The sequence below is a fragment of the Felis catus genome, chromosome X, assembly GCF_018350175.1.
Source record: "Felis catus isolate Fca126 chromosome X, F.catus_Fca126_mat1.0, whole genome shotgun sequence".
NCBI lineage: Eukaryota > Metazoa > Chordata > Mammalia > Carnivora > Felidae > Felis > Felis catus.
In genome coordinates this window covers 98,379,631-98,405,452 of record NC_058386.1, presented here as the reverse complement: position 1 = coordinate 98,405,452, position 25,822 = coordinate 98,379,631, and the positions used below count along the sequence as shown (strand labels likewise).

General features: G+C 37.4%; 1 protein-coding gene and 1 pseudogene across 10 annotated transcripts in view; one reads left to right on the top strand and one right to left on the bottom strand.

The window, feature by feature from the left end:
- CUL4B (cullin 4B) overlaps window positions 1-25,275 on the top strand; it is a 55,431-nt gene extending 30,156 nt beyond the window's left edge. For 6 of the 10 annotated variants that reach the window (XM_019823338.3, XM_045050309.1, XM_045050308.1 and 3 more), the window contains exons 4-21: window positions 3,384-3,487; window positions 3,908-3,977; window positions 4,749-4,822; window positions 5,609-5,771; window positions 5,918-6,007; window positions 6,299-6,381; window positions 7,321-7,388; window positions 8,777-8,895; window positions 9,488-9,680; window positions 14,741-14,845; window positions 15,301-15,411; window positions 15,861-15,952; window positions 17,037-17,144; window positions 18,017-18,130; window positions 19,173-19,278; window positions 20,386-20,558; window positions 21,976-22,128; window positions 25,094-25,190. In XM_019823338.3, the coding sequence (XP_019678897.1) occupies window positions 3,384-3,487; window positions 3,908-3,977; window positions 4,749-4,822; window positions 5,609-5,771; window positions 5,918-6,007; window positions 6,299-6,381; window positions 7,321-7,388; window positions 8,777-8,895; window positions 9,488-9,680; window positions 14,741-14,845; window positions 15,301-15,411; window positions 15,861-15,952; window positions 17,037-17,144; window positions 18,017-18,130; window positions 19,173-19,278; window positions 20,386-20,558; window positions 21,976-22,128; window positions 25,094-25,189 (2,022 nt within the window). In that variant the 3' untranslated portion in view covers window position 25,190. Of the gene's footprint in view, window positions 1-3,383; window positions 3,488-3,907; window positions 3,978-4,748; window positions 4,823-5,608; window positions 5,772-5,917; window positions 6,008-6,298; window positions 6,382-7,320; window positions 7,389-8,776; window positions 8,896-9,487; window positions 9,681-14,740; window positions 14,846-15,300; window positions 15,412-15,860; window positions 15,953-17,036; window positions 17,145-18,016; window positions 18,131-19,172; window positions 19,279-20,385; window positions 20,559-21,975; window positions 22,129-25,093 lie in introns of all 10 variants that reach the window. The other 4 variants (XM_019823336.3, XM_011279432.4, XM_045050310.1 and 1 more) reach the window with 2 other exon arrangements.
- LOC111558838 lies at window positions 12,081-12,178 on the bottom strand (annotated as a pseudogene).
- Window positions 25,276-25,822: the final 547 nt, after the last annotated feature.

The window sequence follows — 25,822 nt, the reverse complement described above, 5'->3', positions numbered from 1 at the left end:
AGAGCCCGACACGGGGCTCGAATCCAAAGACTGAGATCTTGACCTGAACTAAGTCAGACGCTCAACCGACTGAGCCACCCAGGTGCCCTGCACCAAAGATTTTTTAAAGTAGGCTCCATGCCCAATGTGGGGCTTGAACTCATGACCCCGAGATCAAGAATCGCAGTCTTCTTCCAACTGAGCCAGCCAGGTGCCCCTAAAGTTTTTTTTTTTATTTAAGAATTTATTTTTAAGTAATCTCTGCACCCAACATGGGACTTGAACTCACAACCCTGAGATCAAGAGTCACATACTCCACTGACTGAACCAACCAAGCACCCCAGCCCTTTGTATTTTTTTATACCTATTATGGGATTTCTCCAGAACAGTACTAGAGCTTGATGAAAGGTTGTCAGGGAAGGGAAATGACTAGATCTGGTCTATATATGTTGAACAGTCAAAGTTAACTAAATTAGAGAAGCAGAGTGTTCTCTTCAATTTGACCTTCAGGACTCACCTTAGATCCTTAGATGCTCCCTTTCCTGCCTTTTTTATTTTTGCCTCTTAACATTTTAAGTCACTTTTCAACTAAACATGGGGGAGATGGTAAAGCCCGGCTAAATTCTCTATTTCTCGCTATTCCCACTAGCTCTTCATTTTCTTTTGGTCTTTGGGATTCCACCTCTTTATCTCTTAGGAAGGCTTTTCTGACTTGCCCCTATCCTAAGGAGACTGGGTTAGGGCCTTGCCTCTGTGCTTATCCTTACCATAGCACCTAACAGTGTTTTGTAATTATATGTTTTCTGGTCAGTTTTCTCCTTATGCTATAAGCCCCTTCTATGTGCAAGACACACTGCTAGTTGTAAGTATGTTGGTTTTTGAATATTTACTGTATTGCCTGGTTCAGAGCCCCCAAAACATTAATAGAATATGTGGATACATAAGCACATGATCTCTTTTTCTCGTTAGGGAGAATTAGGGGATAGATATACTTGAAAAGGTAAAGTATTGACTCAGTGACAAATCACTGTGTTATGATTGGTGACAGTGCCAGGTGAGGCAGTTAGGCAAAGCTTATTGGAAGAGGTGGGACCTAGTAAGTCATAAGGGAATATGATATCTTGTGTGAGAAATACAGCAGGAGGGAATGGGAGAAGGAGGAGTCGGAGAAGTACTGGAAATGGGAAATGTGCATAAGATGAAGTACAAAGAATCTAAGCAGGGAAATAAATGCTGACAAAATGAGTCATTCAAGAGGAATACCAGATACAATGAGATTACTAAAGGAGGAAGGGGGAGAATCCATAGAGAACCAATGTGAACAGAAAGGCTCATGAAATAAGCATAAATACACCCTTTAGGTATTTGTGGCCTACCCCAAGGCCACTTGGAAAGTGGCCAGGGGAGACTGAGGCTTCTTATTCAGCCGTAGCTACTGGATCTAATTGGCCTGCTGTTTCCTGGTGAGGTGCAGTGACTTTCCTCCAATGATATAAGTGGTTTTCTTTAAGGTTTCTTTTCATTTACTAATTTATTTACTGGACCTGCATGCTGGGAATGTGACTTAAAACTACATATTTATAAAATTCCACTCCAACCAACAGAACTTGGAGTCAATTTTAATGGATTTTCTGCCTTTTGTTGTGGTGAGGAAGGAATCTTGGTGTTATGTTTAAGTTATTACTAGTTGGAATTGTAGATTATATCAGAGTTCATCCTGAGAGTTTTTTACCATGCCTGTTGTTTTAAATTTGAAAGCCTTTGATACACATAACAAGAAACTCATTGAAATCTGAAGTTTGTCCTTTTGGGATCTGAGTAAAAAAGGAAGACCAATTCAACTATTAGAATGAAGAAAAAATACAGTCATTTTGGTTATAATTAATGTTTATTCAGTTGTGCCAATTAAAAAAAAATTCTGTATTTAAATATTCTTAGACTTAAATATTGGAGAAAAGTATTTGGTATTTACCTCATACTCTTATAATACTGCTAGCAGTAATGTTTCTTGTTGTTCTGCTTAGGATGACTTTCAAAGAAAGTACAATTAAGTTTTAATTCATTGGTGGTCAAAGTGCCCAACTCATCTGATAAACAACTGGTGAAATTGTTTTTAAAACTCAAAATGGAGGGCACCTTGGTGGCTCAGTCATTTAAGTGTCCAACTTCGGCTCAGGTCATGATCTCAAGGTTCGTGAGTTTGAGCCCTGCATCAGGCTCCGTGCTGACAGCTCAGAGCCTGGAGCCTGCTTCAGATTCTGTGTCTCCCTCTCTCTCTGTCCATCCGTCACTTGTACTCTGTCTCTCTCGCTCAAAAATAAATTAAAAAATTTTTTTTAAATCTCAAAATGGGATTCTGCTTATGAAAACAATGAACATTTTAAACAAGAAAGCATTTATATATAGTAGTTGTTACAAATTGGATGTCTCCGTAGGGGGAGAACTTGACTTGATTCCCTGTGTCCTTAACCTGAACAGTATATAATATAATAAATATACTGGTGGGGATTTTTTTGGGGGGGAGGGTGGTACGTTGGTTATGAAAAAGTTCACCTGCATTCATATTTTATTTTACTTTATTTTTTTAATCTTTATTTATTTTTGAGAGAGAAGGAGAGACAGTGTAAGCGGGGGATGAACAGAGAGAGAGAGGGAGACACAAAATCTGAAGCAGCCACCGGGCTTTGAGCTGTCAGCATAGAGCCCAACATGGGGCTTGAACTCACGAACCCAACTCATGAACTGAGAGTTCATGACCTGAGCTGAAGTCAGACACTTAACCCACTGAGCCACCCAGGCCTCTTCCTTTGTGTTTTAAATGGATGAATATGGGGTGCCTGGGTAGCTCAGTCGGTTAAGCATCTGACTTCAGCTCAGACTTCAGCTCAGGTCATGATTTCATGGTTCGTGGGCCCGAGCCCCGCTTTGGGCTCTGTGCTGACAGTGCAGAGCCTAGAGCCTGCTTCAGATTCTGTGTCTCCCTCTGTCTCTCTGCCCCTCCCCTGCTCATGCTCTGTTTATCTCTCTTTCTCAAAAAGTAAATAAACATTAAATTTTTTTAATGGATGAATAAACTTTTTTAAATAAATTGATGTAAAAATAGTAAAATAGTAAGAATTTGAGGGTTTCCTGGGTGGCTCAATCAATTAACTGACTCTTGACTTCAGCTCAGGTCATGAATTCATGGTTCATGAGTTCAAGCCTCACATGGGGCTCGTGCTGGCTGTAGGAGCCTGCTTGGGATTCTCTCTCCCCTCCCACCCCTCACCCATTCACACATGTTCTTTTTCAAAATGAAAAAAAATTAAAAAAAAACTTTAAAAAAAGTTCAGAATTTGATGTAAGTAATCAAGAAATCCCTACCCCATTTTTCTCCTTAAACAAGTATGTGTTTAATCTTGCAGGCTGTGGAAAATCTCTGTTCCTACAAGATTTCTGCAAACTTGTACAAACAGCTGAGACAGATTTGTGAAGATCACATCAAAGCACAAATTCATCAGTTCAGAGAATATCCTTTTAAAAACCAAAAATACTGTTTTTTTTACCTTTGACCTCTTTTCCTATCCCTCACTATTTAACCCAACTTGAAGTGGAATGCCTGTGTTTTATAGATGTGTTGTTAATTTCATTTCTAGAGAAAGAAGAAACAAGTTTTTGACTTTTCAGCTTTAATTAGGTTCCAAATTTACATTGTAGTATAAGTTTACTCTTGTCCTAACAAATTTCCATTTTAAGAAAAAATAATCTGAGGGAAATCATAAACAACACAATGCTCACTTATATGTAAGACTTGTTCTAAAAGGTATTTTTTTAGTGGGATCTAAAACTTTTTTACAGTTTAATAGCATTTTCTATAATAAGACAAATGTGCTCTTCTATTGCTTATTACTTGTACTAAGCACTTAAAAATATCCTTGACATATTTCATGGATTCATTGGATAGTGTTCTTTTTCTAAAGAAGATTGATAGATGCTGGCAAAACCACTGCAGACAAATGGTAAGCTGGAAAAATATTGTAGTTAAATACATTTTTTCAAATACATGGATGTTTTAAAAGTTTTGCAATGTTTGGGGGATAGCCTCAGTATCTGCTCTTGTTCTGAATTGAAAACAGATTTTGTTTGAGTTTTCTACTTTAAAACTGCTAGTTATAGGAAGACCACAAGTTTAGAATGATTTGCACCTTAGGATCATTTTTATTTTTGTCATGCGTAAACTAAAAGTATTTATATGACTAAAAAAGTAACATTTTTGTCTGTTAGTCTTGATGGATATCTCACCCACCTACTTGATTACCTGTGAAGGTGCCTGATGCATTTTAGTTTATTCAGATCAGAACTTTTTCCTTTTCCCTAATCGTATTTATTTTATACCTTTTAATCGCAAATTAAAAATCTTAAAATCCCCGTACCCAAAACCCACACGTGCAATTTAAGGCAATTTCACTCTGAATGGGCACTGTTACTGAAGAAGAATTGCATGTGTGTCTCCTTGATTCTGTTTTTATTTTTGGTTACTTCTCAAGTTGCAGAGAAGTCATAGGACCATTCTAAGTGTCCCTTTTCTAGAAATTACAACAAGGATTAAGACAATAGAATAGTTTAACAAAAATGGCATGGGCATATTCTCAGGTAGATTTCTTTATCTGTGTGTTTGATTCTAGTAGTTTATGTATAAAAGTGAACCCTGCAATTTTATTCTTATTTTATCAAGAGCAAATATTTCAGCTTAACAAAATATAAAAATTGGTTTTCTTTTTCATTGGCAGATCATGATTAGAAGCATTTTTTTGTTTCTGGATAGAACTTACGTTCTTCAGAATTCAATGCTACCCTCGATTTGGTAAGAATCCCAGAAAAAATTACGAAAAGATTTGTTACAAATGATAGTTAAATCTTAATTACACTAATGGAAAGAGAGTAAGTGATTCTGTGAACATTCTCCTAAAAATTCACATTTGGCTTCTAGACTTGTATTTATAGCAGTTTTACCTTCTTAATTAGTTTTGCCTGTGTTGGAGATAGCTCGCATTCCTTGAGCATATGATACTTTATAAAGTTTTTTTGTTAGCCAAGGGATTAAAGTTTGCTCTGGACTATCTTATGAGTGTGCATTATTTTGTTGCTTATCAAGAGTTTGCTCATTATCTTTTAACTTTGTTATGGAAAATTCCATATATGAAAATAGAATAGTATAACGAGCTCTTTGCCCCACCATGTGCCTAGTATCTGCCTGCAGTAATTATCTGGAGAGTTTACTGATTTTTGAGTACTGAAGCCAGATTACAAATGACCAATTAGCCTTCATTACCAGTACAGTGAAAACCATTTTATATCTTTGAACTAATTTTGTCTCTTGATTTGACCAAGGAAGAAATCCACCAAAGGAAATAATACAACCAAACTTAGTTACGGAGGAAGACAGGAATTTAGCTTCAATTCTCATTAAAGGCAATGATTTTCCTGTATACTTTAATTCTAATAATGTTATGTAAAATTAAATGTGTGGATTTTATCTTTTCACAATTGCTGCTTCAAATCTGGGGCCCTCGTTAACATGTGGTGAGAAGTTAAGCAGGTTTCTCTAGAAGTGGTATTGTCAATTAATTATATATGTTTTTTATTTTAGGGACATGGGACTAGAGTTATTTAGGGCTCATATTATAAGTGATCAGAAAGTCCAGAATAAGACAATTGATGGCATTCTTCTCTTGATTGAGAGGGAAAGGAATGGTGAAGCAATTGATAGAAGTTTACTCCGAAGCCTTTTGAGCATGCTGTCTGACTTGCAAGTAAGTTAACTTACTTCACTTACAGAGCTGATTGCTATTCCTAGTTTGATGTTTGAAAACCAGATTCATGGTGCTATTCACATAGAGGACATTTAATAAGTATTGAATAAATGAACTCGTTTGTTTTGATTCCCCCCCACCCCCAGATTTATCAGGATTCTTTTGAACAACGGTTTTTGGAAGAAACTAACCGGCTCTATGCAGCTGAAGGCCAAAAATTAATGCAGGAAAGAGAGGTACTTAAAAATCATGATTAATAAATCCACTGTGTCTCATAATAGACCTTACTTTATAGAGCATAAGCTGCCTTTTGCATTTATCTTCTGAACATTGTGACGCTTTTCTCTCACTTGGGTTCTCCTTTCTTTTCTCTCTCCTTAAAGGCCAGAATTCTGGATCGTAAACTACCTATAATTTTACATGTTTCAGTCCTGTCATTCAGGGCTGTCCCCAGGGTATTTTGGATTTGACATTTTCTGAATGATTTATGGGGAGGAAAACAATAATATGAAAAACTGTCTTTGTAGGTTCCTGAATATCTTCATCATGTTAACAAACGTCTAGAAGAAGAAGCAGACAGACTTATTACTTACTTAGATCAGACCACCCAGTAAGTATTATATGCTCAGTCTAATAGACTTTAACCAGTGTTGTTGAATCACTTAAGGCACTAAGCATCCCCAAACCTGTTAGTACCCATTTTCAGGTGTGATTTGAGATTTTTAACAATTGTTTTCTTAATGTAAACTTCAAGTTATTTTTCTCTAGTTAATTAGATTTAATCAAGGGTTGTCTGCATGTGTTAAGGATGTAATTTAAAAATAGTATTAGAGAGGTGCCTGGCTGGCTCAGTTGGTAGAGCATTCAACTCTTGATCTCAGGGTCGTAAGTTTCAAGCCCCACATTGGACGTAGAACTTATTTTTTTTTTTTTAATGAAAAAAATACTAGGCTGATTAAAATTCAGTAGGTATGGGGCATATGGGTGGCTCCATTGGTTAAGCTTCCAACTTAAGCTCAGGTCATGATTTCATGGTTGGTGAATTCAAGCCCCGTGTCGGACTCTCTGCTGTCAGTGGGCTCTCTGCTGTCAGCGCAGAGCCCGCTTGGGATCCTCTGTCCCTACCCCTCTCTGCCGCTCACGTGCGCATGCTCTGTCTCGCTCTCTCTCTGTCAAACATAAACTTTAAAAAAATCAGTAGGTGTTTGGAGGAGAAACTTTCTGTGCTTTCCTAAATATTAACCACCAAGGAGTTCCTGTAAACAGCATGGATAACTACCTTCCTAATAAAAGCAGAGAAACTTGGAAAAAGCCAGCCACGGCAAGACCATGGAAATACTTATTTAGTGATGTAAATCAAATTCTGAAATAATGCACTTTTTCTTTTTGCATAAGTAGAGTGCCTCTGAGCACCAATAAATTTAAATGTAGGATAGGAATATTAAAATTATCATAAAATAAGCTATATGTGATTTTTCCACCCAAACAAAGGTTTTAAATTTTCAGGAAAGTCCATTGGCGGTAATTCTAAACTTTTTCTTTCTTGTAGGAAGTCATTAATTGCTACTGTAGAAAAACAACTTCTAGGTGAACACTTAACAGCAATTCTTCAGAAAGGTAATTGACAATTTATAAATAGATTACATTTTAAATGGTAGAAGCAGACAAGTAAAAAATTTTTAAGGATTACCCTTTTAAAAGCTTGATGCTGTGTGGCTGCTTTTCTGAGGATGGACAAACCCCTTTTCCCTATTCATCATTGTAAACTTTCAGGAGGTGCTTCTTGCCTTAATTTAAAGATACAGGAACTGAGGAGGCGCCTGGGTAGCTTAGTCAGTTAAGCAGCTGACCTCGGCTCAGGTCATGATCTCAAGACTCACGAGCTCATGGGTTCCAGCCCTGTGTTGGGCTCTGTGCTGCAGCTCAGGGCCTGGAGCCTGCTTTGGATTCTGTGCTCTCCACCACTCCCCAACTCACGCTTGCTCTCTCTGTCTCTCTCAAAAATAAATAAACATTAAAAAAAGATACAGGAATTGAGAATGAGAGGGGTCCACTAACACCAGCAAAAAAAAAAAAAAAAAAAAAAAAAGCAGTGGGAATTCTTGACTTAATTTGTAAGACTATGGTAACATTCCTTTTTACACTCAAGTGTTTTTATTCATAGCATATAAAACCAAGCACTTCTAATCCCAGGTGATCTTGAGGGTATACCCTGAATTTTATTTTGACAGTGCCAGGAATACACAAAAGTCTTACCTTTCTCTCCAACTACCTTTTGTATAAAATGGATATATTTTAGAACTTCAAAGCAGTTACATATTATTTCATTCTGAAAATCAAATACAGAACCTCATTTAAACTTGGCCTATTAGGGGCGCCTGGGTAGCTTAGTTGGTTAAGCATCCAACTTCGGCTCAGGTCAAGATACCATGGTCTGGGAGTTCGAGCCCCGTGTCGGGCTCTGTGCTGACAGCTTAGAGCCTGGAGCTGGCTTCAGATTCTGTGTCTCCCTTTCTCTCTCTGCCCTCCCCTGCTCGCATTCTGTCTCTCTCTCTTTCAAAAATAAACATTAAAAAAACACTTAAGCTTGGCCTATTAATGCATGGTTTTTAAAACACCACAGACTGTATCCAGTACTCTGAAAAATAGGTATACTAATTAGTGCCAGATATAATACGGCTTCCACACACATGTGCGAGTTATTTATAACGTATATTTAAGTAAATCACTTATTACAAATTGGTTTATACCTCTGATCTATGCTAAATGGAACAAACTGTTGCATAATTATTTTTGTTTTTATATAGACTAAAGCTCCCTGTATTTAGTTTTCATTTGGAAAGGTGATTTATCTATTTGGATTGACTAGAAAACAAGTGTCCGTTAAAATTCATAGACTAGTAATAGTTTAGACCACTATTACATTAATAATTTAACTTAATTTTCATTAAAATGTCTGACATTTTTGGTAACTATTTTTAATGCCAAAATATTTGAAATTCCAGGTTTAAATAACCTCCTTGATGAAAACCGAATTCAAGATTTATCTCTCCTGTATCAGCTCTTTAGTAGAGTTCGAGGTGGAGTTCAGGTTCTCTTGCAACAGTGGATTGAATACATTAAGGTATTAACAATTAACCTGTGTTTTTTTCAGCTATTATAATCTATGCAGAATGCATATCAGCAAGTATTTCTTGTTAGATTCCAATTTTTTTTAAGTAATGGGAATTTTGAAGGCGGTAAACCTGAGAATGATAGCTGTGTAACAGATCAGCAATAAAAGTTATCTTCCTGATGTCTGATATGATTTCTAGCTTCAGTACTTAGAATAGTGAATGTGGGGAGTGGGGGCAGGCAAGAGGATTTTTGTTTGGAGCCAAAATTTCTTTCCTTTCTTCAATTTTACACTGAAGCTAGATTGCTATTTTTTAAAAAAATTCAAACCTGACTTTAAAAGTAGGAACAAAAGCCCAGAGACTTACAATAATACTCCATTATGATACCATATACCCAGTAAGTCATTTCTTATTTTGTGACTGTAGATGAATTGTATCAGTCTGCATGTTTTATCACTTTAGTTTTTTCTTTTCCTGACCTCAAAAACAGCTTTACTTTAATATTTTGATATTTAAAAATGTGTGTACCTACTTAAAATATGATTTGTGGATTGTTTTCATCAGATAATTCTGCTAAAAAGTGGTCATTTTTATTTTTAGGCATTTGGCAGCACTATTGTAATTAATCCTGAAAAAGATAAAACCATGGTTCAAGAATTACTGGATTTTAAAGATAAGGTTGACCATATAATTGATATTTGTTTTCTGAAAAATGAAAAATTCATCAATGCCATGAAAGAAGCATTTGAGACATTCATTAACAAAAGACCAAACAAACCTGCTGAACTTATAGGTATTTTCCAGTATTTTTTTTCTGGCTGTTTAATGTTCTTTTATTCATAAAATTTCAATTAATTTGAAACTTTGACAAGGTTGTAGTTGATTCAACATCTCATTTATTTGGGGTTGATCAGGTGGCAGTTTCTAAGAACCTTATACTAAGGAATAAGTCTTTCGAGGTAAAGAACATAAGTCACATGTCAAACATGATGTTCTGTCTTGATAAGATCGTACATTGGACCCTATTTACTTTTATTTACACTAAGCTTGATATCTGTTTTTTAAGCCTGTAGCAATTTAGAGGTGGGACAGGGTGGTACTTCTAGAGGCCCACACTTAGGGCTACAGTAAAGTCTAGCAAGAAATTATAGTTGCTAGTGAGAAAGGAAAATGTCCAGGACAGGGGCACCTGGGCGGCTCAGTTGGTTAACATCCAGCTCTTGATTTTGGTTCAGGTCATGATCTCATGCTTCCTGAAATTGAGCCCTGTGTCAGGATCTGTGCTGACAGTGTGGAGCTTGCTTGAGATGCTCTCTATCCCTCTCTCTCTGTCCCTACCCCATTCATGCGGGCACTCTCTCTCAAACTTAGAAAAAACGCCCAGGACAAAAATAATCTGGTCATCTGGGTCCATTTAGTGTAAGGATATGATATATGGCAGTGTTTCTCAGGTTTTCCTACCAAACTACCCTTTAGTGTCAGGAGAGGTACTCTCTGAAGGTTTAGGGTCCTCTGCCAAAGGGATGAAATTTCGTTGATCTACTACTTACCTTTAAATTTTTTGGCAGATTTTGCCTTTTACTCTGTGTCTGGTTTGTTTTCATAAGTAGCGTTTAAGATTGCTTGACATCAGTATAAAATGGACACTCAGAAGATGTGCCAGGTCTTTCAGTGGCTTTTTTTGGAGATGTAATTGCCATATGTTCTATTAGTTTCAGATGTACAGCATAGTGATTCAACATTTGTATGCATTGTGAAATGGTCACCACAATAAGCCTAGTTACCATCTGTCCCCTTGTGAAGTCAATACAATATTTATGGACATTATTTATATTCCCATGACTTATCTTATAACTGAATTTGTGTTTCTTTATCCCCTTTACTCATTTTGACACCCCCAACCGCCCTTCCTCTGGCAACCACCAACCTGTTCTCGTATTTGAGTCTGAATTTTGTTTTGTTTTTTAGATTCCACATATAAGTGAAATCCCATGGTATGTGTCTTATTTCTGTGTCTTAATTTCACTTAGTGTACAACCCTCAAGATCTGTTATGCAAATGGCAAGAGTTCATTCATTTTTATGGCTGAATAGTATTCCATCACACACACACACACACACACACACGCTCTCTCGCTCGCTCTCTCGCTCTCTCTCTCAACCTTCTGTATCCGTTTATCCATTGATAGGATATTTATTTTTTTATTTTTTATTAAAAAAAATTTTTTTTTAATGTTTTTATTTTATTTTTGAGGCAGAGAGAGACAGAGCATGAATGGGGGAGGGTCAGAGAGAAAGGGAGATACAGAATCTGAAGCAGGCTCCAGGCTCTGAGCTGTCAGCACAGAGCCCGATGCGGGGCTCGAACTCACGGACCATGAGATCATGACCTGAGCGGAAGTCGGCCGCTTAACCGACTGAGCCACTCAGGCGCCCCCATTGATAGGATATTTAGATTGTTTCCCTATCTTGGCTGTTGTAAATATGCTGCAATGAACATAGGGGTACATGAATGTTTTTGAATTAGCGTGTTCATTTTCTTCATGGTGGAATTGCTGGATCATATGGTAGCTCTATTAATTTTTTGAGGAACCTCCATAATATTTTCCATGGTGGCTGCACCGGTTTACATTCCCACCAATAATGCCCGAGGGTTACCTTTTCTCCAAATCCTCACCGACACATTTTTTTGTCTTTTTGATACTAGCTGTTCTGACAGATAAAAGGTGATATCCCATTATGATTTTGATTTGCATTTCCCTGATGATTAGTGATATTGAGCATCTTTTCATGTGCTTTTTGGCCATCTGTATGTCTTTGGAAAAATATCTATTTAGGTCCTCTGCCAATTTTTTAATTGGATTTTTTTTTGTTAACTGGGTTGTAGGAGTTCTTTATCTATTTTGGATATTAACCCCTTGTTGGAAATTGGTTTTTCTGTATGGTGTAAATCATGGTCCAGTTTCATTCTTTTGCATGTGGCTGTCCAGTTTTCCTAATACCATTTATTAAAGAGACTGTCCTTTTTTCCCATTGTATGTCCTTGCTGCCTTCGGCATGGATTAATTGACCACATAAGCATGGGTTCATTTCTGGGCTATTTATTCTCTATTTATTCTATCCCATTGATACGTGTGTTTGTTTTTATGTCCACATGATACTGTTTTGATGAGGGATTCTTTTGGTTTGTTTTTTTAAATATGGAATGCTTCACGAATTTGCGTGCCATACTTGGGCCATGCTGATCTCTGTATCCTTCTGATTTTAGTATATGTGCTGCTGAAGTGAGCATTGATTACTGTAGTTTTTTTAATGTTTATTTTTTAAAAAGAGAGAATGTACGGGCATATGTGTGTGGTGGAGGGGCAGAGAGAGACAGAATCCAAAGCAGGTTGTGCACTGACAGCTGGATGTGGGGCTTGAACTCATGAGCCGTGAGATCATGACCTGAGCTGAAGTTGGTTGCTTAACTGAGCCACCCAGGCGCCCCTGATTAATGGTTTTGCAGTATAGTTTAAAATCAGGAAGCATGATGATACCCGTGGCTTTGTTGTTCTTTCTCTAGATTAGCTATTTGAGATCTTTAGTGGTTCCATACAAATTTTTAAATTATTTGTTCTAGTTCTGTGAAAAATACCATTGGAATTTTGGTAGGGATTACATTGAGTCTGTAGATTACTTTGGGTAGTATGGATGTTTTAACAATAGTAATTCTTCCAATCCATGAGCACAATATATTTTTCCATTTATTTGTATCGTCTTCAGTTTCTTTCATCAGTATCTTACAGTTTTCCACATACAGGTCTTTCACCTCTTTGGTTAAATTTATTTTTAGGTATTTTATTCTTTTTGTTACAGTTGTAAATGGGATTGTTTTCTTGAGTTCTCTTTCTGATAGTTTAGTATTAGTGTATGGAAACACGAGACTTTTCTATATTTTGTGTCCTGCAACTTTACTGAATTCATTTGTTTTAATAGCTTTGTGGTGGAGTCTTCAGGGTTTTCTATATACAGTGTCATGTACAGACAGTGACCATTTTACTTCTTCCTTTCCACTTGTATGCCTTTTATTTATTTTCCTTGCCTAATTGCTGTGACCAGACTTCCAATATGATGTTGAATGAGACTGGAAATAGTGGGCATCTTTGTCTTGTTCCTGATCTCAGAGGAAATGCTTTCAGCATTTCACTGTTGGGTATGATACTAGCTGTGGGTATGTCCTATATGGCCTTTATTTTGTTGAAGTACATCTCCCTACACCCACTTAGTTGAGAGTTTCTGTTGTAAATGGCTATTGAATTTTGTCAAATGCTTTTTCTACATCTAATGATGATCATATTATTTCTCCTTTCATTTTGTTAATGTGGGTGTATCATGTTGATTGGTTTGTGGATGTTGAACCGTCCTTTCATCCCTGAAATAAATCCCACTTGATCACTGTGTATGATCCTTTCAGTGTATTGGTTTTTTTTTTATTTTAACAGTTTTTATTTTTTTAATGTTTATTTTTTGAGAGAGCGCAAGTGGGGGAGGGACGGAGAGAGAGAGAGAGACAGAATCTGAAGCGGGCTTCAGGCTTTGAGCTGTCAGCACAGAGCCCGACATGGGGCTCAAACTCACAAACCGTGAGATCATGACCTGAGCCAAAGTCGAGACTCTTAACTGACTGAGCCACCCAGGCACCCTTCAGTGTATTGTTGAATTCAGTTAACACATGCAAGCTGATCTACCTGTACTAGTGAGCTATGTGGAAAGTGCAGTGATGATTCTAGCACCTTGATCTTCAGGGAGTATATTACCTGTATCTCTTTGCCCCCAGATCAGCAAACATATCTTCCACGTATAGCCTAGGTGCTTTTCAAAAGGCTGTTTTTTCATTGGGTCTTGAGGTGAGCCAGGCTACAAGGAGCCCTCCAAGAGGGGAATCCCCATTTCCTAGAGTACTTTGGGATCCCTGGAAATCATGTCTGTTGGTTATTTAATAATTTTTTAAAATATTTATTTTTGAAAGAGAGACAGAGCACAAGCGAGGGAGGGGTAGAGGGAGAGAGAGACAGGATCTGAAGCAGGCTCTAGGCTCTGAGCCGTCAGCACAGATCCCAACGTGTGGCTCGAAGCCACAAACCGTGAGATCATGACCTGAGCCGAAGTCAGTCGCTTAACCCAACTGAGCCACCCAGGTGCCACAAAATCTGTTGGTTTTTTAAGTCAGATGTTCCCGGGGCTCATCTCTCTGCTGCAAATCACTGAGGCCAGGGTACCCGAAGTAAGGCACCAATCCCTTGTTCCTCCAAGAGAAGCACCTGACTGGTGAAATCTTTCCCTATTGTGTGTTACAATATCGTGTCTCTGCCTCTCCTACCCATCTTGCTGTGATCCTTTTATCCTTTGTTGTAGAGAACAGTTCATCCAGTTTTCAGATGTTTTTCAAAACAAAATGCTCCATGGAGCTGTAGCTGGGGTCTGTTCATGGGAGGAAGTGAGTTTAGGCTGTTATGCTGCCATCTTGGACCCCCCCCCCCCCATCGTCAATGGTTTTGATGACTCCAGCATGGTACTGTATACACTACCTTCCCCAGGATACATATACCCCATTTTACTAACCATCAGGATAGTGGAAAGTACATGAGATATGGAGCCAGAAAACTTGGGTTTGAGTTCAGGCTCTGGTATTTATTAGCTCTGTGATGTTGAGTAAGTCACCTGATGTCCCTGACTTTGGAGACTTTAGAAATGCATGTATATCTCTGAAGCATTGAAAAATTCAGTGTATCATATTCCTATTTGGGTGTATATAGTGCTTAGTATCTTACGGATACTAATGATCACTAAACAAACTTTCCCCCCATTTTAGCTAAGTATGTAGATTCAAAGCTTCGCGCAGGCAACAAAGAAGCTACAGATGAAGAACTTGAAAAAATGTTGGATAAAATTATGATCATATTTAGATTTATCTATGGTAAGTGTTTTTGCCTTAAAATTTATCTTTTAGAACAGAGCACTCAACCTGGAGGGAGTATTTATTTGGGAGTTAGATATTTAAATTTGTATTAGATTTGTTGCATTTAATTCATTGGGGTACTTGTGGAATATTACTTAATTGCCTTGTGCTTTGACTTTTCCACTTATTAAGAGCCTTGATTTTTGCTACTTTTTTTAATCTGTTAATGCCAAAGCCACCAGTCGACTAAAACTTTTTTAAAGAAAAGTTAATGTAGTCTTCTTTACAGCAAAGAACATTTGAAATGTCTGGCATAAATATCTACCTCTAATGTCTGTTGCATTTAACGAACTTGGGTAAAATGTATAAATTTAAATAACCTGGAGTAATGGAATGATTTATTAAGCACTTGGGAGCAATTGTGTCAGAACTTTTTATTGGAAACTTAGCTGTATTTTATTTTTTTAACATAGGTAAGGATGTTTTTGAGGCCTTCTATAAGAAAGATTTAGCCAAGCGCCTGTTAGTTGGGAAAAGTGCATCTGTAGATGCTGAAAAATCAATGTTGTCCAAACTTAAACATGGTATGATTGTCATTCTTTCTATTCCTTTTCTTTGATTTCTGAGGGACAATGCTACCTTAATTTTTATTTAATTACTTGCCTCTTTCGTTAATCATTATTCAGATGATGAAAATGTAAATTGAGTTAAGTTTTTGAGGTTTCCATCCTATTGTACATATCCAAAGCGGTTGCAGTTTTTTAGAAAATAAAGCATTGTTCTTGTTTTTATTATTTGTATAAATATTTTCCATTTATCTTATGCCTAAATAGTAGATAAGGTTACTACAGGATTAAAGAGTTTGGCTCTGAATTAGTGGGGCATACACTTTGGGGTAAGGATTTTTTCATTCTTATGAACAGTTACAGATCATATTTCATGCTAAAGTACATTTTACATTTCATGTTTTCAATTTTCAATTGTTTGTTTTCACCACTTTAAAATATTATAAATGTATAAACATCTTTAATAGAATGTGGAGCTGCTTTCACCAGCAAACTTGAAGGAATGTTTAAAGACATGGAACTTTCTAAAGACATCATGATTCAGTTCAAACAGGTAAAAGTGAGTTAAACTCTTACTTAATTTCTTAAACTTAAGTGTATTTAGTTATTTCCTTTCTGTGGTTTGCACTGAAGAGGATAAATAGGAACCTACATTTGTTGTAAATACATCATAGCAGCTTAGATGATGTTCACATTAGAGAAATCACCAATGGAATATATTTGACCTACTTCAGAATTTATTCCCAGTATACACCCAGGGTAACACAAAAGCAAATAAAATGCATCGAACTGAAGTTGGGACAAGAAAAACTGTAGCTAGATCGTGAGAATGGGGCTTTCTCTAACATCCAGTCACTGTTAGTGATTTATATGTTCAAAGCTCGCAATGGGGAGAGAGGAGATTCAATAAAATGGTTGTAAAAGGCCTTTGGAGCCATTGGGAATGAAAAGCTTAGATCCACGGTTTTGTAGATGTTGGTTAAGATGATTTTGAAACATTTAAGAGCATAGGTAATAGTGATAGCAAATTAAATTTTCCTCTCAGGGTTTTTGTAATGGCTTCTTTACCACTATATTGCTATGGTGGGAAATGATAGTGGACAACGCAAGAGAAAGAGCAGCAGGATCACATTCCCATAGTAGTGGCAGAATAGGGTTTATTTGCTTTGCTCTTTCCCCTTCCTCTTCCTTCACCACTTCAGGTTACCCCCTGTAAGCAGGCAGTGGAGCACGTGAAAAAGTGGATACTTGGGCTGGCTGGTGGGGTGAGGAATGGGGGTTGCTACAAGTTGTTCAGGTCACATTAGGCGTCTCCAAAGGTGGGGACTGCAGGTGGTAGGGGGAAGAGAATGGACATGAGATTCTACCTATAACAGCCTAGCCATAAGTGAGAGATTATTGAAGTCGATAATGCCTCTAATGAGGTCACATGATCCTTGTGTGCCTTTGTAATAAAATGTTAGCTAATGCATTTGATAGAGGCTTCGTTTATAGTCCTTTTATAACAGTTCCCTTTTATTTTAAAGATGGTCAGTGTTGGCATGTAATTTTATAATGGGGAACTTCTTGAATGGGCTATTATTATGACATGAAATGTATGCACTTTTTTAAAGACCTCATTGTGTGTGTTGATCTTATTGTAGTATATGCAAAACCAGAATGTACCTGGGAATATTGAATTAACTGTGAATATCCTGACAATGGGTTATTGGCCAACATATGTGCCTATGGAAGTCCACTTACCACCAGAGGTAAGGGTTGCTGTTCAGGACTTGTGTTATAAGCACAGAAATACATAACACTTCTATTTTGTTTGTCATTGAAAAATAGATACTTTTTAAAGGTTTGTGTCAGCATGCCAACACCAAATGCCAACTGTTTTAATATTTTGCTCTTCCTTTTATTATTCTTGTACTTACATCGTTAAAGCATAGTTAATGATGTCAAGTTTCTGGGTCCAGAGCCAATTTTCATGACTCTTTTTCAGTTTTCCAGATTGCACCTATCTTTCTGCCCAGCTCTCAAAAATTCTTGCCCATATATCACCTGGGGGTTGGATTGCTGAGTCAATGGGCTTGAGTAAATCCATCCTAAATTCTGGGGAAATGTCTTAAGTCAGGACTGAAGCTTAGAAGCGGGGTTAAAGCTAGAGATAGATATTGAGAATCCTTCATGGAGATGATCATGGAAGCCAAGGGGGTCGAGATCTCCCTCATTAAGAGGAAAAGAATGTAGAAATAGAAAAAAATAGGGCTGAGACAGAACATTGGAAAAGGTTCACATCTGGCAGGTGGTAGGAAGAGGAATGAAACCAACAAAAAAGCAGTCATGAGGTAAAGGAAGCAGCATGATATGGAGGCACAAAGCCACTGGAGGGGAATGTTGCAAAAGAGGGGGTGTTTAAATGTTGCAGAGAGATCGAAGCGTATAAAGGCTGATGAATGCTATTAGATTTGGTAGTTGGCAGATCATTATTTTACATCAAAGTGATCAGTGGACCTACCAGGTATAAAAACTGATACTAAAAGCTTCCAGAAATTATTATACATGAGGTGAATAGAAAGAATGATGAAAGCGATACTGGATACAGAGCTTAAATAAAGCTGTATTTTATTTACTGTAGATGGTAAAACTTCAGGAGATTTTCAAGACATTTTACCTAGGCAAACATAGCGGCAGGAAACTTCAGTGGCAGTCAACCCTAGGACACTGTGTGCTAAAGGCAGAATTTAAAGAGGTAAGTAGATGTTCCCATAACTTAGTGTTCATCTTCATTTTTGTTGTTGAGGTCATCCTTTTTTCTCCTTTAAACGCTTTTTATTTGAGTATAGTTGACACACGATGTTACATTAGTTTCAGGTGTACAACATAGTGATTTAACTTCTCTGTACATTATACTATGCTCACCACAGAGGTCATTCCTTTTAACTTGACGATTTGTTTTACAAGTTTATCCTAAATATATAACAGTGACTGCTTTGTGTATATTATTAAGAATGTGGTCTTCATGGTTGAAGTGGCCCTGCTGCAAAACCACAAACAGTAACCCTTTTGTTGCCATCCTTTCCCCACCTGTGGATACAGGATTCCCATTTCCACTTCTTGACAGGAACCTTCTTGTTGCTGGGAGCTAGGGAATAGAGTGGATGTAAAGGAGAATAGTTCCCGTATCTAATTTCAAAAAATTCCTGCAACTTTTCGTGACTAATTTGAATCTAACAAGTTGAAAATGCATTTGAAATAGTGATTTCTTGCTGCTTGTGAAAAAAATCTGTAGTGATGAATAAGGCCAAGTTATTAATGTTTGGTTTTTTTTTTGAGAGATAGGGACAGAGTGCGAGCAGGGGAAGGGGAGAGAGAGGGAGACACAGAATGTGAAACAGGCTTCAGGCTCTGAGCTGTCAGTACACAGCCTGACGTGGGGCTGAAACTCGGGAATGGTGAGACCGTGACCTAGACCGAAGTTGGATGCTTAACTGACTGAGCCACCCAGGCAATAAGGCCAAGTTATTAATTTTCATTACTTTGTTGTTCTGTTTTAATTACAAGACATTTTAAAAAAGACCCATAGAAAGGTCACCCAATCCTTCTTTTCTATTTCAGGTAGGATCACACCTAAACCCTACACTGAACGTACTGGCTTTTCTGTATAATGTTAATCCACGTTTCTAAATCCACTGAAGGAAAATTGCTTTTCCTGTTAAAGATTATTGATGATTTGATTAATTTTCATGTGTTTTTTAAAAAATGATGGCTAAACTCTGCTGTTTCTCCAACAGGGTAAAAAAGAACTCCAGGTCTCTCTCTTTCAAACCCTGGTGCTGCTAATGTTTAATGAGGGAGAGGAGTTCAGTTTAGAAGAGATCAAGCAGGCTACTGGAATAGGTTTGTGTTGAGTCAATCAATTAGCAAGCATTATTCAGTGTCTGCTGTGTGCATTCCACTAAGGTTAAGAGCTCTGGGGGGATACAAAGGAATAATCCCTCTTAGCACTCATAATCATGGGGAAAGGGAAAAATGACATTTGTAATAATTTCACAACCAATAAGTATCAATCTGTGGGGCTGACTAGGACTGTGTTAAGAGTTTAGTGAAGCAAGAAACGTCTGTGGGCTGGCATAATTGGGAAATCCGTCATGAAGGAGGTGGTATTTGAGGTGGCCTTCAAGTTTTAGTTAGGGAGGTGGCATATGCTGCCAGGGGAGATAGTGTGAGAAAAGTCTTGGTAAGAATGAGCACAGTGTGGGCAGGATTCATGAAGAATGTAACTGCAGCATCGAATAGTGAGATAAGGGTAGGTAAGATGAATAGAGCCTGATCATGGAGAGCCTTGAAGATCTGGCAAATGAAACCTGCATTGTAGGGTCTCAAGTATGAGACATCATGAAAGTGGCTTATTTACACAACTTACCTGGAATCAATAGACAATAGGGCAGCTTGGAGGATGAAGAGATGCCAGTCCAGAAACTAGTCAGGGTAATTCAGGCTTAAACCGATAAGGGGCTTCGATTTGAATGAGGCCAACGAGAATGGAGAAGAGGCATCTATCTCTAAGGAAGCAGCTACTAGGTACATGAAGGAAAAAGGGGAAGGACAGTTAAAAGATGATGCCAGGGTTTCTCACCAGAGTGGATTGGTAGTTTCAGGACTAACAATTAGAAAGAATATACAGTTTTATGGGGAAGATTATGAATAAAATTTTAGACATTGGAGTTGATAGTTAAACAGCCAAGTGGAGGTGTCTTTTGAATGTGGGACTAGAAGGAAGTGAGATGTCATTTCTGAAGATTTGGTAGTTTTTCACGTGGAATAATTGGAGCCTTTAGAGAACCACAGGAAAAAGGCCATTGGATAGGGCAAAGAGGAAGACCTTGACCTTGGGGAAAAAAGGAAACAGTTTTAATCGAGGGATGGGGTAGAAGCTAGATTGAGATGAACGTAGCTGTTTATGTTGATGAGCTAGTAACAAATAATCCACTATTTCTTCTTCAGAGGATGGAGAATTAAGGAGAACACTGCAGTCATTGGCCTGTGGCAAAGCTAGAGTTCTGGCAAAAAATCCAAAGGGCAAAGATATTGAAGATGGTGACAAGTTCATTTGTAATGATGATTTCAAACACAAACTTTTCAGGATAAAGATCAATCAAATCCAGATGAAAGAAACGGTATCTCTTTTGCATTCTCCTTGTCCTGATGCACTGGAATTACATGTATTCATAATAAAAATGTATAAAGAAGGTTTCATACCTGTACTATTGGCACTAACGTTTTCTGTGCTTATATTTAGCTCAGTATATTTCAGTACTTGATCTTGCAGTTTTTTGGGGTGGGGGGGAAGTACACACAACTGGGCCTGATACTCAAGATAGTTCTGTATTCTGCTTTTTTTGCTTAACATTAAGTCTTTAGAATATTCTATGCCCTTAAATATCTTCATAAAATGTCAAGTGGCTACACAGTGTTCTTTTACATGGCCATTATAATTTATTCAACTAATGCCTGCTGGACGATTACATTCTTAATTTCTTAGTGCTGTAAACAAAACTGCCAGAAATATCTTTGTACTTTAATCTCTCTGAGACTTCCTTTATGATAAATTCATGGAGGTACGTATTTTTTGGGTTAAAGAGTATGAACAGTTTAAGAATCTTAAAACTGATGTTGTATTGTGTTCTAGAAAGACTGGACTAATTTATACTCTATCTAGCAACAAGAATGCCTGTCTTACTGGTGCCCTCACCAGCAGCACTAAAGATTGTTTTACTTTTTAAATCTGCACCAATTTGCTGGGTGAAAACTCTGGATGATTTAGTTAGTATTTCTTTGATTAACAGTGAAGTTTTTGTTTCTGCTATTTGAATTTGTAAGGGACTTGTATTGTGGAAACAAACAACTGCGGCATTTCCTGACATCATTTGGTTTCAGTTCCAAAGGTTTAATGCAGTACATGAGGAAAAATTTTAATGTGAGACAGAGGGCAGTATCTCAGACAAGTTCCTGTTTTATACACATTCACATCAAAGGTGTCATATTCCCTTAGAAGATTACTGTGTCCTTTTACAGCATTTATGCTGTATCAGAAAGAAATGGGCTGCAAAAAGCCCAAACTCTTAGGTGCTAAAGATGAACATTTTTGCCTTAGCATTAAAATTGATAAACTGACTCATAAACAACCTAAATTTCTGGTGGTTTTGAACACTATAATAACTTAACACTGCATTTCTGATATATGTATTATAAAATAATTTTTAAAAAGTTTGACTCCAGTTAGTACTATACTTTAAGTCAGAGATCAGAGTCCATCACTTCTACGGAAAAGCTAATGTCATACAGAAATCTGGTCAATAACCCCTTATGACACATTAACCAATATTGGCATTACTTCATTGGTACAGGACAATATAATTAGGACAGAAAGGTATTATTTTTACTGTCATCGTCTGTATTTATAAGCATTCTGTAAATAATTAAATATATTTAAATCATTAATTAACAGTATGTCATGGCCCTAAAATTTTCAGTTTGTGTAAGCAAATTTCACTTCAGGTGTAGTTCCTAAGTTTGAAAAAATTTTGTTGTTAGGTTGAAGAACAAGCAAGCACTACAGAAAGAGTATTTCAGGACAGACAGTACCAAATTGATGCTGCAATTGTTCGAATCATGAAGATGAGAAAGACGCTTAGCCACAATCTTCTTGTTTCAGAAGTGTACAACCAGTTGAAATTTCCAGTAAAGGTAGGTACTTGTATATTTTTGTATTGAGCTTGTTACATAAAAAGAACATGTTAGATTTTCAGACACGAATCTTTTCTTTTAAGTTTATTTATTTTGAGAGAGGGAGAGAGAATCCTAAGCAGACTCCGCACTGTCAGTGTGGAGCCCAGCATGGGGCTCAAACTAACAGAGATCGTGACCTGAGCTGAAACCCAAGAGTTGGACACTTAACCTACTGAGCCACCTAGGCGTCCCCAGACATGAATCTTAAAAACAGATTGATTTCTCCTGCTCATATATCTGTGATTCCCCCCACAAAAAAACCCTTTGTTATCATATGTGGATAGCTGTGACAACAGGGAAAACTATTTATAAGAGCTCTGCTTATACCTGAAAGTTTAGCTGCTAAATGCGAAATTTTCAGGTTCATTCACATTATTTCTTTTGATCTTGTTTTATTTTTGTTTATATTTTCTTTTTGAACTACTTTGATATTTTGACAGATTTGGTTATTTTCAGTTATATCTTGTTTTATTTAGCTTATGTAAGTGTCCATTAAAAACTGTTGAGACAGGGGTTCCTGGGCGGCTCAGTCAGTTGAGTGCCTGGCTTCAGTTCAAGTCATGATCTCACTGTTCATGAGTTCAAGCCTCGCATTGGGCTCTGTGCTAACAGTGGGGAGCATACTTGGGATTCTCTCTCCCTCTTGTCTGCCCCTTCCCACCTCAAAATTAATAAACTTTAAAGAAAAAATTCTATACAGGTAACTAGCCATCATTAGGCATCTTTTTGAAAAGTTTAGCAGTTCTGGCAACCTGAAATTGGTCATTAAATGGACATGTTCCAGTGTAGATGTTCAATATTAAAGAGGCTTAGACAGTGTGGTGTTTTACTGGCCTATTTCTCAAATTTTTTTTTTTTGAGAAGATTTCCAAACCTTTGTTATGATAAAGACTTCATAGAGTTTGCATAAACTCTTGGCTCTTGAGGTTCTCATGACCTTTAGGCTTAGGTAAATCACTTCGTCTTGTTTTGTAAAATGGGGATAATCTATTTAAATCGTAGGTTTAGGGGCGCCTGGGTGGCTCAGTCGGTTGGGCGTCCGACTTTGGCTCAGGTCAGGATCTTGCGGTCCGTGAGTTCGAGCCCCGCGTCGGGCTCTGTGCTGACCACTCAGAGCCTGGAGCCTGTTTCGGGTTCTCTGTCTCCCTCTCTCTCTGACCCTCCCCCATTCATGCTCTGTCTGTCTCTGTCTCAAAAATAAATAAATGTTAAAAAAAAAAATTAAAAAAAAATAAATCGTAGGTTTATTGCGAGGCTTAAATGAGGTATGATATATGTACAAAACTTATTAGCTTTGGGCCTGGCATGTAGTAAGTGCTCATTAGCAATTAATGTTAATAAGACGGGGCGCCTGGGTGGCGCAGTCGGTTAAGCGTCCGACTTCAGCCAGGTCACGATCTTGCGGTCCGTGAGTTCGAGCCCCGCGTCGGGCTCTGGGCTGATGGCTCAGAGCCTGGAGCCTGTTTCCGTTTCTGTGTCTCCCTCTCTCTCTGCCCCTCGCCCGTTCATGCTCTGTCTCTCTCTGTCCCAAAAATAAATAAACGTTGAAAAAAAAATTTTAATGTTAATAAGACAGGCTTTCTCTCTTCTCCAAATCTAATACTGCCTTCTCGTTACCACACTCTTACCCATATGCTCTGCCTTACAACCATTTCACCTCCAGCCAAAGAGATCACTGGTGCTACGGCAATTAAAGGATTTCTGTAATACTGTTTTTTGGCTTCCCCATCAGACCACTTTCCTTCTTCAGCCTTCTCAAGTGGCCATTTTATGCAATCTGAAAAACTATTAGCAAGATTACATTTTTTTTAATAGGCTAGATACAAAAGACAATGAGATTTTGTCATCCAAGAGCTAAGAATGCAAACATGAGAACAAGTTATAAGCTTTCTTGATTTTTCAACCATAGGTAGAGTTCAGATATCCAAATTGTTTATAGTAGATAACAGGTAAATCTTAAACCTGAAATACAGAGACCTGAATAATGAAATGGTAATTCACTTATCAGACCATTTGTTGTAGTATTTTTGTAAATAGTGTTTTCTGCAGTACATTTTTTAAATCTTAATTTATAAAAATACAACCTGACTTTGAGAACTACCTTTTGCCCAAATTTAAGGTCTACTTACTTAGTCTTTTCAGACTCTCTTAGCAAAACTAAATAGCATTCTGGTTTCCTAAACTGTAATGTATTCCTCCTGTGAAGTTACAATAAGTTAGTCTTTTGTATTTGTGCAGAGAATAGCTGGTTCTTTTTTTTTTAATGTTTTATTTATTTAGAGAGAATGCAAGCAGGGGAGGGGCAGAGAAGGGAGAGAGAATCCCAAACCCGTGCTGACAGTGCAGAGCCTGATGCAGGGCTTGAACTCATGAACCGTGAAATCATGACCTGAGCCAAAATCAAGAGTTGGACACTTAACCAATTGAGCCACCCAGGCTCCCTGAAAATAGCTGGTTCTTAAAAGACTTCCTTTGGGTTGCCTGGGTAGCTCAGTCTGACTCCAGCTCAGGTCATGATCTCATAGTTTTTGGGCCCCGTGTCGGGCTCTGTGCTAACAGTTCAGAGCCTGGATTCTGCTTCAGATTCTGTGTTTCCCTTTCTGTCTCTGCCCCTCCCCCACTCGTGTTCTAGCTCTCTTTCTCAAAAAATTAAAAATAAACATTAAAAAAAATTTTAAAGCTATCTTTAAAATAGAAAAGTAACAGTATTGTATAATGATATGACAAGATGTGACAGTATATGTATAGTATAAAAACATTTCTTAATCTGGTTTTATTTTCATTATATTTTTTCTCTTTAAAAAAGTAAGGAAATAAAATACATTAAATTAGTCAGCCAAAAAAAATTTTTAATGGGGTGTTGGTACATGGGCTTGAGCCAATGATGATGAGGTTTGCACTGAAAATTTGCCTTCTTTTACAGCCTGCTGATCTTAAGAAGAGAATAGAATCCTTAATTGATCGGGATTACATGGAAAGAGATAAAGAAAATCCAAACCAATACAATTATATTGCATAAACATTGGCCTCTGAGTATTTGGTATCATATACAGTAGCAGTGGATAAACTAACCTGTTGATCCTATATTATTTGACTTCTTTTATACTACCAATGACCAAATGAAGCAGTGTAATGGAAATAGTTGAGTCGACTTTTTCAGTGGTTAACATGCCCATTTAAAGAGTTAATACTTAACCTTTAAGAAGAATGTTGTTGAACTCTTTGCATGTTATTTAGTATGATGTGCAGAAAATTCTTAAGAAAGTACCTGGTCTTCATGATTCCTCTTTGGAACTGGGGAAGAGGTCCCTAAGGCTATTAAAAAAAAAAGGGGGGGGGTTCTTATACACCATTAATTATGAAGCAAAAGGTTTATTTGCTTAAAATGTCATTTAAAGATACTTAAACTGCATGCAAACTTTATTTACTGTACAGAGTTCTGGATGTATTTATCAAATAGAAAAACCACCCTGGACTTGGTTGTTCACATGTTTTGTGATTTCCCTTGAAAAGAAAAATAAGTTGTCGTAGCTATTGATATTTTACTAAGTAATGTTCTGTTACACTGAAAGGGATGTTTAAAAAAAACTTATTTGGAAACAAGTTTTCAAGTAGAGGGACAGTTGCTTATGTAATCTCTTGTATATACACA